The following is a 17560-nucleotide window of genomic DNA, read 5'->3' on the forward strand; positions in this document are numbered from 1 at the left end:
CTGTTTGGTAGTAGAGAGGATGGCTAGGGTGGGATGGGGGAGCCTGGGAGCTAGTTAAGGAAAAGTTACAATAGTCCAATAGAGACAATTGGACTATTGATCATCCAGCAAAGGTGGTAGCAAAAGAAGGGGAAACATAGCCCTCCATTCTGTGAACTACTGCTTTGAAACAGTATTTGCATGTTATTTATTTGACTTTAAGATGTCCAGAAAGTTTTTGATCTTCCACTTTGTCTTTGGTTCCTGACCATTTTCCCCAAGAGAAAAGAGTGTAAAATAAACCTGCATTATTAGCTGCTGAATGACCTGAGGCAATTCACTCGGCTCAGCTGGACCTTAACTATCTCACTTATTTTTTAAAAAATTTTGTTGGGGGATGTTGAGGAACAGTGTGTCTTTTCCAGGACCCCATGCGGGAATTGAACCAACAACCCTGTTGTTCAGAGCTCCTGCTCTAACCAACTGGACCATCTGGCCGCCCTTAACGATCTCACTTAAATCAGATGTTTTACCTGCCTGAAGGCAGAGAACTGTATACTACAGAAAGTCTTTTCAACACTAGATGAGTTTGTTTCTGTTTTGATTTTTAATTCTTCAGAGCCCTCCAACATTTACTCTCCCCCAACAGCTATTTCATCCTAGTCTGGTTATAGTTACTTGGGGTTCACGCTGGGGGCCATATAACTTTCCAGTGCCCCCTGGAAATGTGGTTGAGGCTGAAAAGTAAGCGTCTTCAAATCCGACCTGGAAGAGGAGGTGACTCCTAAGGCTCAATTAAGCGGTCACTGCATCCCAACTATCACATCTCCTCTTGTTAACTAAAGTAGGGAGTAGGGTCGGTGTAGGTCACGAAAGGCCGTGAAACCCAAACTTCGAGCGTCACCCCAACACGAATCCCCACCCTCGCCCCGAATATACCCAGCTTCTACTACACTTTTGCTTGGGGAACTCCACCGTCCAGTGCCTGGGCGGTACCTCAGTTTCCCTCAGTCAGAGTCCAGATTGTAACACGCCTCCATCTACATCCCATCCATCCCTACTCAGTGTGAGGGGGTGTCAGTTACTGGTCCTCTGGCTCCACCTCTTGCTGCCCCAGGAAGGCCGGAGGGGCTCTTTCCCCTTCCCAGAGCTCCTTTGGGGCGGGGCCCACCTGTACCCCGGGGCGGGGCCTGGACAGGTGGGTGCGCGGTCGCGGCCAGGGCTGGGAGCAAGCTGGAGCGGGAGGAGCGGAGAGGAGAGGCGGGCTGGCGCGCACCTAGGAAACCTCCGGGTGGGCAGCGTGTGAGAGCGGGCGGGCGGGCGGGAGGGAGGGAGCGAGGCAGCGCGCCTGCGACGAGGAGAGGCGTGGAGAGGAAAGGAGAGCCGCGCGCGGAGGACACTCGGGGAGGAGGAGCCGGGCTCTGCTCCGGGAGAGACTTGGGGCCGCCGCGCGGCGCCCGCGCTGCTGACGGACCCCTGGTGCGCGGAGCATGAGCCGGCGCCCCGCTGGAGCGTGGCCGGGGGAGACGGCCTCGGCGCAGCCCTGAGACCCTGGGCTGGGGCTGGGACCCCGCGCGTCCGGGGCGCAGGGCCCGGCCGGGGGGCGGGGGCTGGCGGCGGCCCCCCGGGCGCAGTACCATGGGGAGCCCCCGAGCCGCGCTGCTCCTGCTGCTCCTGCGCCCGGTCAAGCTGCTGCGGCGGCGCTTCCGGCTGCTGCTGGCGCTCGCCGTGGTGTCGGTGGGACTCTGGACTCTTTATCTAGAACTGGTGGCGTCGGCCCAGGTCGGCGGGAACCCCCTGAACCGGAGTAAGTAGCACCCGGTGGGGGGGCGGAGGTGGGAGGGGGTGGTACCGGTGGCTCCAGCGCTGGGAAGACCCGTCTCTCGTCCTCAGACCCGATTTTCAACTCGTTTTCGTCTCCAGGTGCCCGGCGCCGCCCCTCTGCCTCCTCCGAGATGGAAGGGGGTGCGGAGGCCGAGCGACGAGTTGCCTAGCCCGGGCCTGGCCGCCCAGCCACAGGGGCCGGGGCATCCTCGGGGCCGTTTGCCTCTGTCCTCGGAGGGCGACGGGGAGAGAGGCCCCCCGCCCGCCACGCGGAAATGCTGGCGGAGACTTGGGGCACTTGCAGCGGTGCCAGCCTTGCTGTCTCCCTGGAAGAGACACGCGCGGTCCACGCGCGGGCTGGGGATTTGTGTCTGGGATGCGCTCCGCGGTCTCCACCGAGGCGGCGCGCTCCAGCTTGCGTGACCCAAACTTTGCTCACCACCTTCTCCGGGCTTGCTCCATTTCCTCTCCTGATGCCTTTTCTGCGGTTCTTTATTTTAACAATACCTCCTAGAACCACCTCTCCTCCCCACTTCCCATACGCCACTCCCCTCCCAGCCCCTTCACTTCCTCCGTCTCCCACCTTCTCACTGAGCCGTCCCCTCTCCTAGTCCTGGCGGTTCTTACCGCTAGTTGTCAGACGTCTTTCTTGGGTGGGAACCCTGCGGAATTTATCAAACTACCCAGACCCTGCTCAAGGAGACAATGGACTGCACAGTGGACACTTAATTCTTTTTAACTTAGCCAAAGCCACTTAATTTTTCTGTGCCTTAGTTTCTCCTAGGAAAATGGGGGAGGGAATGGTCTCTTTTTACTTAAATAGGCATGACTATCCGAGGTAATTTTCAATTTACTGTTGATGGAGCTAACAAAGTAAACTCTGAAAGTGTCAGGGACTTGTAAAAGGTCCATGGAGCAGTTGGAAGGAGTGGAAAGACTCTCAGAACTACCGGGTTGTCTTCCCAAAGCAGAGGTGTGCAGCTTTATAGTTGTAGCACATTCTCTCCCTCCCATGCCGTCACTTCCCCTTTTCGGAAAACTGAAGGAATGACGAAATTGCTCGTGAGAAGATGCTCTGACACGTCCTTGTGTCAACGGCTCTGCCCAGAGTTGGGTGCGGTGCTTTGTCTTTTGTCAAAGAGAGGGAATTACTAGGGTCAGTAATTATTTCAGCTGGTTCTGGCAGCTGAAATAATTCTGGTTGTGAGTTGGGAAACTGGGGTTCCTGGTTCTGCCACTAACAAGTTGGGGAATCGAGGGGAAAATGGCAGTTTCTCAGGTAGAAGGAAGAAGTTGGATCAACTAATATCCAAGGTTCCTTCTAGTCTGTATACTAAGGTTATGTGATCTCCTCTTCCTGAGCATTTCCAGGGCCAGAGAACTCAGCACATCACCAGGAAAACTCTGCTTAGCCACAGTTCCACAGTTCTAAGTAGGAGAATTCTTCCTTCTGATGACCAAAATCTGCCTTCCCAGAGCTCGTTCTTCCCTCCCCTGAGCCTTGTGCGTCCCTCTGAAAGACAGTGAGTCTACCCTTCCATACCCTTCATAGTCTCAAGTGGATGAGCCCAGTTGGAATGTGTACAGGTGGGAATCCCTGGGAGGGATCACCCTTCTTTTCTCCTTGGGACCCCCCTTCTCAGGGTGGCCACCATATTATTAATGTGGTAGCCAGTGGGACCCTCTGCACAGATTAAAAACAGGAAAGCAGTTGTTTTGTGACCCTGAAATCAGTGACCTCCCTTCTACCCACATATTTTTTCTTTATTTCAAGTGTGCTTTCTCCTCAGAGGCCAGAACCAGTTTGCCATGATCGGAATCTCACACTCTGGCTTCCAACCTCTTTCTGCTGTTGGCTGTTTCATCCTTACTCAATTCTTGGGTCTGTTTGGTTTCCCTTCTAAATGAATCTTAACTCTCTGACTGGGTTTCCTTATTGTTTGTTTCCTTTTCCAAACTGACCCTTTTCCCGAAAAATGTTCCCAGTACACTTCCAGAATTGGCTTTATTTCCTTAACCATCATTTTTGAATGAGAGTCAAGCCTAGGCACTGATGGCTCACTTGTCCTCTTCTTGGCCTCCTAGAACCCCTGAAATCCTTTGCTCTGCAGGGTGACTTTTCATGCTGGGCCGGCTCATTGTGTTCAGGTATTTCCGTGATTTCCTTTTGGAATGAGATTTGTACAGTGGCTGTGGTTTCTGGCTCCTTGTCTCCCATCTTTGTTTTTTAAGAAGCCCAGAAATTTTGCATCAAAGTCCTCTTGTCCATATAGGTCATACTCCCAGCTCAATAGCTATTCCTATGAAGGCAGAGCAGGGAGGAGGAATTAGGAAATAGAGAGGCAGGAAGGGTGTTGTTGGCATTCGGTCTTCTACACCCTGGCCTCTCCACAGCAACCGGGGTAGTAAAACTTCCCCTCCCAGGACTGTACCCTTGGCTTTGACCACAGCTACCAGAGTCCCATCTTGGCTTTGCTCGCCAACAAGCCACCCTGCCTCCTCTCGAGCAGTCCCTGCCAACTCACTCCACCACCAGCTTTCCAGTCATCTGTAAGGCCCGCCTTCATCTCAGGAGCCTTTCATTTGCCTGTCCCCGTGTGACTGGTACATCAGTCTGGTGCTGGAAGAAGTCTATAGAGAGATGGCAGTCACAAACTCCAGGGTGGTAAAGTAATGACAGGGAGCGGGCCTCCAGCTTCATCTTCATGAAATAACCCAGTAGTTGAAGGTATGGCTGATGTGCAATTTGGGTTCCATATGTAAAAAAAGATACAACCACAATTGGAGTAACTTCAGAGAAAAGCAACCAAAATCATTAACAGATAGAAAATGGGTCCCTTGAACAAAAGAATTAGAGCTGTTCACTCACTCAAATATTTATTTAGCACATACCTCAAGCAAGGCATGGTGCTAGATCACTTAGATAGAACGACCTTAACTGCTTTCTCTCTAGGAAGGGAGTTCAGGTGCACATATAAAAATAATCATAATATGAAACAGTGATTAAGTTTTATAAATGTAGAAACTAGATGTTGCTGTGACACTTCTGTGAATGGGACACAACTCTTTCAACTAATTTCAGGAGATCTTGTGTTGGTAGGATTTTAATGGCTATAATAGAAAGAGAAGACTACTCCAGGAAGAAAGAGCAGTGTAAACAAAGACCGAGAGACGGGAAAGTTAATATTTGGGAATGTTGAGCCTCTGGGTTTGGTGCAGCAGAAGGTGTGGAGGAGAATATACAATGGTGCTGTATCACAAATGACCTTGAATAACAACCTTAAAGAGTGACATATATAGGTAAGAGAAAGCTGTTGAAAGTTTGAAAGTCTTAGACTAGGGTGGCCATGTAGAATGGAACAGGCAAGAGAAATGGCAAAACAACAATCCTTTGGTAGGGATGGTGGTGCCTACCACCATCCCTACAGGGTACTGAAGGTCCCTTGCTGTGGCTGCATCAGCCCTTTTACCTGCTGGGTCATGAAGCTCTTCTGGGGACAGGTCGGGGTAGTAGTCGGGCATTCAGAGGGTCTGGGGTAGTCACTGTATCCCAACACGTTCGTAAGTACTTCTGTATTTTAATAACTGGTAAGCTGTGCCGGTGTGTACTAGCTGAAAAGCAGTCCTGGGAACAGACTATTATTGGAAGTTAAAGACTACATTCTGGCAGGTTTTAACAAGTTATACTCATTTGTTCAGATTGAATTAGCTAAGTTGTGCCCGAGGGCGGAGGTCTGGACCAAAATGGTTTCTAGGTTCTTTGCTCTATCTTTGACCTGCTGGGACCAACGTGGTGCTGGAGCTGAGATTGCGCTTGGGCACAGAGCCAGGGCTGAACGATAGCGTGTGCTCGCTATCTAGATCTCGCCAGGCTGGGTCTGGTATGTCCCCATTTAAGTGCCAGGTTTACCTGCGGAACCCCAAAGTGTTCTCAAGCTCAGGTATTAATTGGCTTTTACTGCTGTAAGTCTATAACACATCTCTCTGCTTGTCTCTTGTGATTTCTCATTGACTTTGAGAGGCCTGGGGAGGCACACGCAGATGTCAGGCAGCTCCCGGGGTCACCACAGCCGTTCCGATTTGGAAAGGACACAAACCCTCCAGTAACAGAGGTAACTCAGGGCAGAACGGTAATCTGAGACGCAGGCAGGGAGAGAGGGAGAAACAAATGAGACAGATGTGTGGGCAGAGCAGGGATGGTGTGGCTTAGAGTTGAAACTCAGAGCAGAGGCGAGGGGGGACAGGACACATACTGCTTCCTGTGCACCGTGTGGCCTGGGCCTCTGTCTTGCAGCCCTGGCTGGGCTGGCCTCTTGCCCATGGAACCTCTGGCTCCCGTTCCTGTGTCCTACTTACCTCTGTTTATGACGCCATTCTAGTCCCCCAGCTGCCACGTGTAACTTCAGATCAGTATTCAAATCTGGTTACATACTAGGCACTCAAATACCTTCTTTTTATTTATTTATTTTTCATTTTTTTTGGTGAAAGAGCAGTTTATTTGAAGAAAAAAGAAAAAAAGAAAAAGTATATTTCAAAGAGGTAGAAGCAGGCCTGAGCAGAAGGCAGTGGCTCAAGGGCCATTATTAGAAGAGAAAGTACACTCCAGAGGGTTAGGAGCAGGCCGTCGCTCAAAGGCTCAATGGGCCAAAGGCCTAAATACCTTCTGGTTATGGATGGTAAGCTCTGAATTTCTGAGCACCTGATTGGTCAGTTTCCACTAGCGGATACATTTTTTTTTTAAATCAGTGGCTGATCCAAGAATAGAACCTAGGACTTGTTCCTCATACCATTATACATGTAAACAATGGCCTTTAAACACAAATGCAAAGGATAAGAAGTAAGCCATCAATACTTTCTTAATTTGTGTGTTTTCTTCGGACCTAGCACTGTACTATTAACGCCAGGTGTGACGACAGGAGACCTTACCCACACCCGGTGTCTCCCTTCCCTGGTCTCTTTAGTCCCTCTTCTGATATGGCCACCAAAACTGCAGCAACACAGCCGCCCTGTCTGTCCTGTCCACCACCAGGGCTCCTCAGTCTGAGGCGAGACCCATTCGCCTGCTGCGTGGTGCTGGGCTGCTTACCCAGCACCCTGCGTGGTTAGAGCTGCTCTGCAGTACAAGGTTTACTGAAGCAACCACCTCTGTGCTGGTTTTAGGAGCAGCTGGTAGTTGTACTGCAGTAATTTTCCAGGCCACGGAGCCTGGTCTTGCCCTCTAGTGCTGAGCTTTATGGAGCAGAGCAGCGCAGCCGCCATAGCACAGTTTGCTTTGGAATGAGGCCTAGAGGCTGTTCTGGGAGTCGCCTGCTCACTGTCTAGTTCTCTACTAAGTTCCACCAGTCTCAGAATCTACCCTTTTAATTTCCTTGAGCACGTCTCCTTATATCCAAGGATGATGAGGTCTTAACTAGGCCAAGCATACATTTTGCACTTTCAAGTTACTCCTTTGACCTTGTGATCCAAGGTGTTATCTGATGTAAAAAAAATACTACTGGAAGAGGTGAGAATAGTTTGGATAGAGGGCGTTGGGCTGAATATGTTATATATTCTGAGCAAAGCATGACCGATAGATCTTTAAACTTTTACAGACTTAGTTTCTAACAAGTGCTGCCTTCAGTGTTAGAAGTATCCACGAGACAAGCAAACTGGATATTTTTACCTTGTGATATTTTAGTATATAATTTTATGCTAATTTAAAAAAATATCTTTAACTACTAACCAACTTTTTTTTTTTTTAAAATAAGGGTGAAAGTTGTTCTTGCCCCTGGTTGTGCGTTTGTTTTTAAACTATTCATTGAAGTATCTTACGTGTACAGAAAAGTGCCCATATAAGTGTATAGCTTGATGAATTTCTACAAACTGAACAAACCAGTGTAACAAGCACCGTGATGAAGAAACAACACTGCTAGCACCCCAGCAGCCCCCCCTTGGGCTTCCTTTCAGTCACTACTATGAACATAGATTAATTTAGCCTATTTTTATGTATAAAAATGTGATTTACTTTAAAAATATTTATGATTATAAAGCATGTTCATTATACCAGATGACAGCTGTTTATCTGGACCACATTAATCCTGTAAAGTTACTATTTTATGTTTTAGGCATCCAAATACAACTGATGTACTACTCACTTAGGAAGTGGCCACGGAAGACCAAGGATCTAAATGCTATGAGATACAATCCTATGAAATTCTGCATCTGAGCTGCTGTAAGGATGGGATTGAGAAACATTGTTTATCCTGTGTGAGAGCCCTCCCAAAATATTAGAAATAGCTATGCTTCTCTTGAGCAACCAGTTTGTTTCAATTTTTATTGGCCATGTAAATTGTAAAACCACTCCCTTTGTGTTGGTTACTGGAAAACTTCAGAATTCAAATTTTGGTTCATCTGGAAAAAAGCGTAAAAGATTTTATGATCTGCATTTTGGTGTCGGTTTTATTTCTATACCTTTAATTTCCCCCCCCCCACAACTACTTTTAATTTATGTCATCTTATATATGGTCCTTGTAAGCCCTTTAATTTTTTTTCTGGACCAAATCAAGGCATAAATCAATAAAAGTGCTATGGTATACATAAGAGTATGAAGGAGAATTTAACACTCACCTATAATCCCACTACTCTGACCTAGAAATTATTGACAAGAAAAAATAAAGTATAATAAGCAGTGATAATTAGATGCTGGATTCTGGAATACCTTAAACAAGAATTCTCCATTAGAAAAATAAGAAAGCCGAAAAAAAAATTTTTTTTAAGTGTGTTTTTCCAGGACCCATCAGCTCCAAGTCAAATAGTTGTTTCAATTTAGTGGAGGCACAGCTCACAGTGGCCCATGTGGGGATCGAACCGTCAACCTTGTTGTTAAGAGCACCACGCTCTAACCAACTGAGCTAACCGGCCGACCACGAAAAATTATTTTTTGTGTGTGTCTTTAGCTTATTTAGGTATAGAAAAACTGACTGGCATTCAAAAGTAAATTCCTCCTATGTATGAAAAGAATATGAAAAGTTTGGAATTTACTGACAGATGTTGGGGCCTGAGCCACTGTCATTTAAACCATGATATAAATACAGGGAAAATTCAATAAAACTTGGGGCACCCCTGACTCGATTGATGCAACAACCGAGGGGACTGGCCAGGAAGCTGAAGTTTGTCATGTTGGCTCCTACCGCCTCAGACCCCCGGGAAGACCGGGTGTGAAGACACGTGGCTACTGCCCAGCCTGTGACTTATGGATGCATAGTCACAAACATCGGGGATCCTTTACTAACAGATGAGAAATCAGGCCCCGGGAAGAGATATTATCTGCCTCCTCTACCTATTTCTTTTAAACTCTTCTTGTGCGGAGCAGAGGCTATGGATCAGGGTCTGGGAGGAGGACCCAAGGGTGGGAAAAGGAGAAATAAAGCTGGGGTTGGGAATAGAGAAATGACATTCCAGACAGACCAAGATATATAAATGGCCAAGAAATTGAGTGATGTGTAGTTTTCAGTTTTTATTTACTTTGCAAATCTTGAATGGCTGCAGAGGTGATTCATTTTAAAATTTAAAGTAAAATGTTTATGGAGCATTTACTTTTTAATGGAAGACTGAGTGGGATTAAAAAAAACACACACATCAATGGTTCCTGGAAAAAATTAAGCAATTTGAAGGCGGGGCAGGGTTCAAATCCAAGCTCTATTACTCACCAGTTGCAGGATCTTGTATAAGGTACATCTTTTCAAGCCTCAGATGCTTCGTCTGGGTAACAGGTTGTAATGCCCTCTCTGTAGATCATTTCTTAGGACTAAATAAGATTTAGTGAGCCTACCACATATTAGGTGCCTGATTAGATTTAACGTAAGTGCAGCACATATTAGGAGCTCAGTGAATGTTCCCATTTCTTCCCCTCGCAGTTACAATCTCATAGGACTTAGAGAATGGCTGGGCAGGCAGGAGTGGAGAGATTCGTTCCTCAACTAGCCAGTTCCCAATGCTTCTTCAGCATCTCTGCCATGACACAGCTGTGCCCAGTTCCTCAGCAGTCTCCAGGACATCCATGGCCAGCACCTGCCACCAAGTAACACATTCTTTAACGACTCTTTTTCTCTGTGATGTTCAGTGCTGCCTCCAGCCTTCCTTTCTGATCCTAGGCAAATATTTGCATTGGGGTAGGGGGGGAGGGTAGATTAGAAAGCAAGGATTTTTCTGAGAATGAGAGATGTTTTGGGGATGTGCCAGGGCACAGAAGCTCAGCAGTTGGGAAGAGCCAGCCTGTCCCTCTGCTGCATGCCCCTGAGTACTCAGGGTTTCTGGACCTGAAGGCAGGAACCCAGGGCAGGCAGCTCAGTTCCAGCCCTAGCTTTGTAACTGACTTATGGAGGTCCTTGGGCAAACCCCTTGTCTCTGGAGGGCTTCAGTTTCCTAATCTTTGGAATGGGGTAGGTTTGGAACCTCCAGTGTCACTGAGGAGCCAAGGGGGGACAGTCAGTCTTTGCCATCATGGCCCTGGTCTTTCAGGACTCAGTTGCCTGAACTGAGGTGGCAGGTATTACAGCTTCCGGCTACTTGGTCTCCAAGGTCACCTCTCACTACATGGTCTCCATCCCAGCAGTTGCCTCAAAGATTAAAGCCCTCTCTGCTGAGATCTTCTTACAAATCCTCTGATCCGCTCCTTTCCACCCTGTCTGCCAAGCCAGGGTTCAAATGAATGCTTACAGGCATGTGCCCACACACACCCTCCCTCATCAACCAGCTGGTCTCCTCGCTCTGCTCTCCACCACTTCTGGGTCAGAGATTGGCAGGTGGAGGGAAGACGTCAGGGATTTCCTCATGTACCAGGGACAGAGTGTTAATATATATTCTCAGTTCTAGGTTTTTTGTATTTTGTGTTGTTTTTTTTTTAATTTCAGCTGAGTTGAGGCCTGAGGAAAGGGACGGGAAGATAGGGAGCACATGTCAGATGAACAACGTCCCGGCAGCAAAGGCAGGGAAAACTGCACAGGCTCAAAGAAACGGGAAGAAAACTAGTGTGGGAAACCGAGGGAGACACACCTACCCCATTTTGTCACTTGATTCATTGACTATGTTTTCAAATCTGTAAGTTTTATTTGACTTTCAAATTGGGTTTTTTTTTTAAGTACTATATTTTATTTTTAATAATTTAAAACAAATTTATTTAATCTATTATCTAAAGTTGGTTGCCCCAAATTAAAAGGCTACCAAAGTGTTAGCATCTGTTTGCTGTTCTGACATTCACATCTTAATTTTTTGACCCCTGGAGATTTCCTTGACTTTATGGAGAGGTTGCTGTGTAAATAGAAGTTCGTCATATTGTACCCAGCATTTCTTAGTATTTTACTGTATTTTCTCAAAAGGAAGTCCTTTGGCTTGAATTTTTCAGGCCTCCAGCTCCAGTAGGTTGTGATTATTGGAGTGTGTCTAAGCAAAGGTGAATATTTGCATCGGAGGAATATGGCATACGCTAAGTAAAAGTTTAGGGAATACAAATCCTGGAGTGCAGAGGCTCACATGGTATGAAGATGAGATTGAAAAGGTGGTTGTGATGTAATAGTGGATTGTCCTGTACCAAACTGCTGAGTTTGAACTTGGCAGGGAACATACATTGATTAAAGCGGGGATTTAATATAATGGAAGGCAGTGTTTTCTTATTTCCAGCCACTGATTCATACTTTAATTCTTCAGGCGTTTATTAAATACCTTTTTGTTCCCCCCCTTTCTTCCACCCCCACCCCCACTCCAGTTCAAGCCGTTGTTTCTCAGTCTAGTTGTGTAGGACACAGCTCCCTGGCCCAGGCAGTGGGTTGCCGGTCGTGGGTCGGCCGCTCACAGCAGCTCACGGCAGCTCTCGCTGGCTGCCGGCCGCTCACACTGGCCACCGGCCGCTCATGGCAGAACTCGGCAGCACACGGCAGCCCAGCTCCAGGGAGAGCTGTTCACCATCTTAGCTGTAGAGGGTGCAGCTCACTGGCCCATGTGGGAATTGAACCGGCGACCTTGGCGTTGGGAGCATGGCACTCCAACCACCTGAGTCACCAGGCCGGCCCCAAGTACCTTTTATGTCCTAGGAATTGTGATTACAGGTAGGTTAAGTTGTTGGATGTTTGCAAGATGGCTTAGAGATAGAGGCCACTCAGGTGGTTGTTGGAGTGACCTAAAGTGTGGGCAATGAGTGCCTAGCTGAGAAGGGTGACAGAAGAAAGCTGAGAGCTGTCGAAAACAGAAGTGACAGAATTTGGCTGTAGAGTTGTAGAAGGCGATAGAATACTAAAATTCTGGGTTTCACACATGGTTCTCTGGCTACACTCTGCCATGATCATTTTAATTAAGGGCTGTCTTGCACTCCCAGCATCTCAAAATTGTTCTGAGAAAAGGGGCTTTCATTTCTCCTTACACTTTCTCTCTGGGTTGAGATACTGTGCAGAAGAATACAAAGGGACAGGAAAGACAGACACTCATCCATTCAACAAATACTTATTGAGCACTCGTATATGCCAGGCGGTGTTGTATGTATTAGGGACATAGAAGGAAACCAGAAATTTAAAGGCTTTACTGTCATGGAGCTTACATTCCATGGGGAAAAGACCGATAAGAAACACATAACTAAGGGCATAGGAATTTCAGATGGTGATGAGTTTTTGGAAGAAAATGAAACACAGTTTTTGGATGCAAGGGTGAGAGAAAAGACTAGCATGGAGAGTGAGGGGGCTCTCTGAGAAGGGACTTCCTTAAAATAGATACATTAAGGCTAAAGGACATGATTAAGGATTAAGCACTAATTGAGTGTCAGGATTACAAAGTACCTCAGGAATTTATGAGAATGATGAGAATGGGTGAGAATGGGAGCTGGGTAGAGGAGGAAAAAATTGTAGAACAGGGTCATTGCTCATTTTCAGGATGAGCTTCCTTCCTCCTGCCTCTCGATGTCCTCCTTCTCCTCCCTGGCAGGAATAGAGCCAGCCTCAACTCTCCTGGGAGTACTTGAGAAAGGTGCTACTGAGATGCTCTGGGCCCCGGGGAAGTAAGAGTGCTGGTGTTTCCTCATTACAAACCGGGATGCGGGAGAGGATGTCCTAGCAACAGCCCAGTTGGAATGAACTCTGCTCCCCCTTCCCTCAACAGCAGTTTTTCGTACCTCCATTAGTGCACTTATCAAAGTCTGCCTCTCATCAGAGAACTGGACCTAGGCATTTCCCTCCCTTTTATCTCCCTGGTGCAGAGATTTTTTAACCTTTGTGGCTTGCATGCACTTGTAGAATCTGATGAAAAAAACTGAACCCTCTCCCCAGAAATGTGCCTGACCCCTCATATATTTTGCATACTGTTTTGGGGAGATTCACAGGCCCTTGACACCTGTCCATGGATCCCTAGTTAAGAACTCTGCCTGAGTGCTTTCTTTGCCCAATATCTGGTACATGGTGAGTTCTCAGAGTTTGATTGACTTGGGGACGTGCTCCCAATTAAATCCCTTTACTGTAGTTGCAGGGGACAGATGTTAGGTGGGAGAAAGAGCCAGGAGGCAGTACCGTTGCTAGGAGATGCAGAAGAGCTTGTATGAACTCTGGAAGTAACCATTCAGACAGCTTCACCCTCGCTCCTTGTCTCTGGAGAACCAGAATTGGGTTGTCCCTCCCTCGGGCTGGTCTTCCCTCAGGTTCTTGCTCTCAGTCTCGCGGTATTCCTTCTGCCCGCCTTTCAAAGAGGCCCATCCGTTCAGTCCCATCTCTTCCCTGAAGCCTTCTTCAGTTATTTCAGTCCCAGCTGATCTCACCCTTTCTAGAAGTTTTGTTGCACTTCAATGGTCTGAAACTCACAGTTGATATTTTCTTATTATCTTTTAGATATTTCCTTTCATTCCTACTTCATTTGGGTTGGTCTTGTGTACTCCAGCCAGGTTTATAAAGAAGCCAAAGATGGTTCACCCTCCCCACAAGCATTGATGGTGGTTAACTTAGAACTGAGTCGGTGCAATCTGCACCGTGCCTATGCCTCCCCTACGGACACAGCCATCCTTTCTGCTTTAACGTCTTCGGTGGCTGTTGTGTCCTCTTCTCCACCTGCCAGTGCCTTTCCTGCTCCTTTTCTTCCTTCAACATCACATAGTGGTCAGGAGCTAGTCTCTGAAGTCAGACTACCTGAGATGGAATCCCAGCTCCATTGTTTAGTAAGCTGATTCCTGAGCCCCAGTTTGCCCCAGTTTCTTATCTGTAAAATGGGAATGTTAATAGTACCTACTGCACTAGGTTTTCGTTGTGACAATTAAGTGAAATAATACATGGAAAGAAGAGTTCCTGATACAAAATGTTTAATAAATGTTGGCTGCTTTTATTGCTACTATCATTTAATCAGCTTTTAAAGTCCCCTTTCTTTGTTTTTTGGGTATTGCCTTTCACAAAGAATCCTAGGACAGGAATGGATCTCAGAGATTTTTAAATTCTAAAATGGAAAATACCTGCACTTCTTATTCCAGGCCAATGACAAACATCTCTAATAGAACATGAAATTCTTCTACTGAGCCCAGATGCAGTCTTAGAATCTTTCTCAACACAGCTCGCCATGCAGTCCCTACAAATTAATTTGAGTTTCCTCTTAAAATGCAGCTGTTTGTCCAACCTCCTGATTTTACCAATGAAGAATTTAAGGCCGAGAGAATGTTAAGTAACCTGCTGAGAGAGCAGTGCTGGGCTCAGAACTCCGATGCTTGGGCAGCGCTCCTTACAGCACACCTGATCATGACCGCTGCGCCGCTGCTCCTTCCGTTTTTGTTTGCTAAGAATGCTGCCTTTTAATGTCTGAGTTTCATGAGACCCTTTTTTTGCTACCCATCCAGCAATTCGACATGCCTGTAACCCGTTTTCAAGTCTATTTATCTTTTCTTGCCAGTGAACTCGCTGAAGTTATTGCCACCTAGGAGGGGGTGGATCGCGTGTCCAACTCAGCTGCTCCTGGTGGTGATCTTTGGGTTTTCTGAAATTTCTCCAGTGACACCCTGTATTGAAATTGATAGTTGAGGGTAACCTGCAAAGAAGTTCTTGTTGATGTTTAGTTCTCACATTGCAAAGGATGGGCCAAGACTTGACATTTCTCATCTAACAGGTCCCTTTGTTCCTCTCACTCTCCCATCCTCAGAACAGAGCCCATTCTACTAAAGAAGTGTAGAGCTTCTTTTATTCGGGGGCAGGGGTTGGCTTAAACAACAGGAATTTATTCTCTCACAATTCTGCATGCTGAAGTCCAAGGTCAAGGTGTGGGCAGGTTTGGTTTCTTCTGAGGCCTCTCGTGGCACGTAGGTGACCCGTGTCTTCGTGGGGCTGTCCCTCTGTGTCTAGAGCTTCTTCTAAAAAACAAAATAGAAGTGGAATTACAATTTCCTCTCTCAGCTCCTTCAGTTGAGGAGGGATGGGGAATAAGAATAGAGAAGGTAGTTTTAAACCAAAAGAGTCTTGGAGCACACGAATCACGAAACACCTTGGTAGAAAAGTACATATTTAAAAAGATTGTTGTCTTCTCCTTTGTTCTCATCTCTGTAGAAAGATATAAGCTGATGAGAGCTGGTATTTTCATAATCTTAGTCAGCAAATGGAAGTCCATTACTGGCAATTCTATATGGGGGTAAAAGATGAAATGGGTGACAAATTGAAGAAAAATTGCAGAGAGGTAGCAATAAGTGGGTTCAGAGCATGTTTGGAAGAGTACAGAGAGGAGGTGAAAAAATATTCAGGCTTGATTTAGCATGTTCAATAAGAATTCAGCTTTACTCTGACGCATAAAAATTGGAAAAATATTTGCATAAGGAACATGTCACAAGGGTGAATGAAGCTTTAATTACATTTCTCAGGAAATACCACCTGTCCGTTATGGAAGCAAGAGCTACTAAAAGAGGTATTTACCACTTTGAGAAAAACACATGGGCACAAAACTGCCTAAGGCATTTGTTGATATAAAAATCAGGGAGGTTCAATTCCTGGGAAATGGAAATATATTATAATATTTTAGGGAAACAGTTATGAAGTACTTTAAGCGTCCCTTACAAATCTAAAGTAGTTTTCTGTTAGTTTAGCAAGATAAATATACATTGTACATAACGTGGTTTGCTCAAAATGATTATGCTTGGTATATTTAGAAATTGGAAGGCCTGAGAGGCAGAAAAAACCCAAAGTCGTTTCTTCTAAAACCAAGAAAAAAAAAATCCTCATGAAACAGTTGTTTTCCTATATTTTCCTGTTCCTTTCTATCTCTGAGAAGGTTGGAAAGTTCCAGAGCAGTGAACACTTCCCCTTGCTGGCAGGGTTTTCGTGAACCAATCAATCATGTGAGGAGCGGAGTGGAAGGTGAAGGAGAACAATAGTACCTTGTTTTCACCTGAATCCTTTCTCTTGGGAACTTGGAGCAACTTAGGCAGCAGTCCCATTTTAGCATCGGAGGTTGCTACGCTTCCTGAAGGAAGATGGGTCCTTTCTACCTGTCAGGAAAGGTGACCTCTGCCACAGCCTATGTATGTATGTGAAGCGGGGGGTGGGGGTGCGAAATGACCCCCATGTAGCATGATGGATCCTGGAGTTCACTGGGAAGACAGAAGGCACAGCCTGCTGCCTCCTTTATGTAGAGGAGGAACTAAGAGACACGAGGAGGCTAGCGCAGACGTACTTCTTCAGCCTACTTACTCTCAAGCCTGCTGACTCTCAGCCTTAGCTTAGAGACGTGGGATGGTTCAGAAGCTCAGCCGGCCACCGAATGTAGTCTAGAATCTTTCTGGAGTCACTTAAATCTTGCCGAGGGCGTTTTGTTTCATGGTGTGGTGCTGATAGTGTCACTGTCCTGTCCTTCCCAGAGTCCTCCCCTAGACCAGCGAGTTGATACTCCTTGGACTGTTGAAGCTGGGGTAGGGGGATAGGACTTGGAATCATCAGTAGCAGAAGGGGTACCCCTGGGTGGTACCAATAATGGAGCCAATGATGGAGACAGAATAAACAGTGAGTGAGGGGGAAATATGGAAGAGGGGGTTATAGTCTAAGCCATACTTCTAAGGAGTCTTAATAAGGAAAAACGTGAGCAGCAGTGTCAGGTGCAGAACAAAGGTCCAGAAGGTACAAGAAGAAACCACATATTTGGCCCAGGGAGTAGGGAGAGTCACTGGTGAGCTGAGTGATCATTTGAGATGTGTTGTGGCAGAGGAGGAAAGTAGAAACCGTGTTATGGAATCATAGAGTAGTTTGGCTAGAAAGGAACTCAGATGTCTTCTTTTTTTTCTCTTCAGCGCATGGTTAAGTCTGAGAAACCTGGGCTGGCCATCAGGGGCCCTGGGTTCCAGACTGGGTTCGGATATGAACTAGCGTGGTGAGTTTGACCAAGTCAGTCCTGCCCTCTGGGCCTCAGTTTTCTTGTTTGTAAATAAGACAACTTGGTTACTTGGTCCTTGGGGTCCCCCTGGCTCTGACGTTATTCCCACAGAAAGTGGTATCTGCACTGGCACTGAGGACTCCAAGCTGGGAGTGGCTAGAGAAAGACTGGAAAAAGGAGACTCAGAGAAGATGCCTGATTCAAATCCTGGCTCTCATCACCTAGCTGTGTGACCCTGCCTTCTCGTTCATTCAGGACTGAGAGGTGGGCCCTGGGTCCAGCTCTTACCCCTGAGACAGTCGCCATCCTCCACCTTCCTCCTCATATTCTCTCCTCTCCTGCTCATAGAAGGACAAGTTCCACAGGTGGGGGCAGTGAGGGAGGGGCTGAGGTTGGATGAGCCCTGGCTAATGGCCTT

General features: G+C 46.8%; 1 protein-coding gene and 1 non-coding gene across 4 annotated transcripts in view; one reads left to right on the top strand and one right to left on the bottom strand.

Annotated features, from left to right (window-relative positions):
• The first annotated feature begins 1236 nt into the window (after positions 1–1236).
• Positions 1237–17560, top strand: part of B4GALNT3 (beta-1,4-N-acetyl-galactosaminyltransferase 3) — an 88540-nt gene continuing 72216 nt past the window's right edge. The window contains exon 1 of one of the 3 annotated variants that reach the window (XM_033118309.1): positions 1237–1786. In XM_033118309.1, coding sequence (XP_032974200.1) covers positions 1618–1786 — 169 coding nt within the window. In that variant the 5' untranslated portion in view covers positions 1237–1617. The remainder of the gene's footprint in view (positions 1787–17560) is intronic. The other 2 variants (XM_033118311.1, XM_033118308.1) reach the window with 2 other exon arrangements.
• Positions 8630–8703, bottom strand: TRNAK-CUU (transfer RNA lysine (anticodon CUU)). The gene has a single exon. It is a non-coding gene; the product is annotated as a tRNA-Lys (tRNA).

This window comes from Rhinolophus ferrumequinum, chromosome 10, assembly GCF_004115265.2.
Source record: "Rhinolophus ferrumequinum isolate MPI-CBG mRhiFer1 chromosome 10, mRhiFer1_v1.p, whole genome shotgun sequence".
NCBI classification, from domain to species: domain Eukaryota; kingdom Metazoa; phylum Chordata; class Mammalia; order Chiroptera; family Rhinolophidae; genus Rhinolophus; species Rhinolophus ferrumequinum.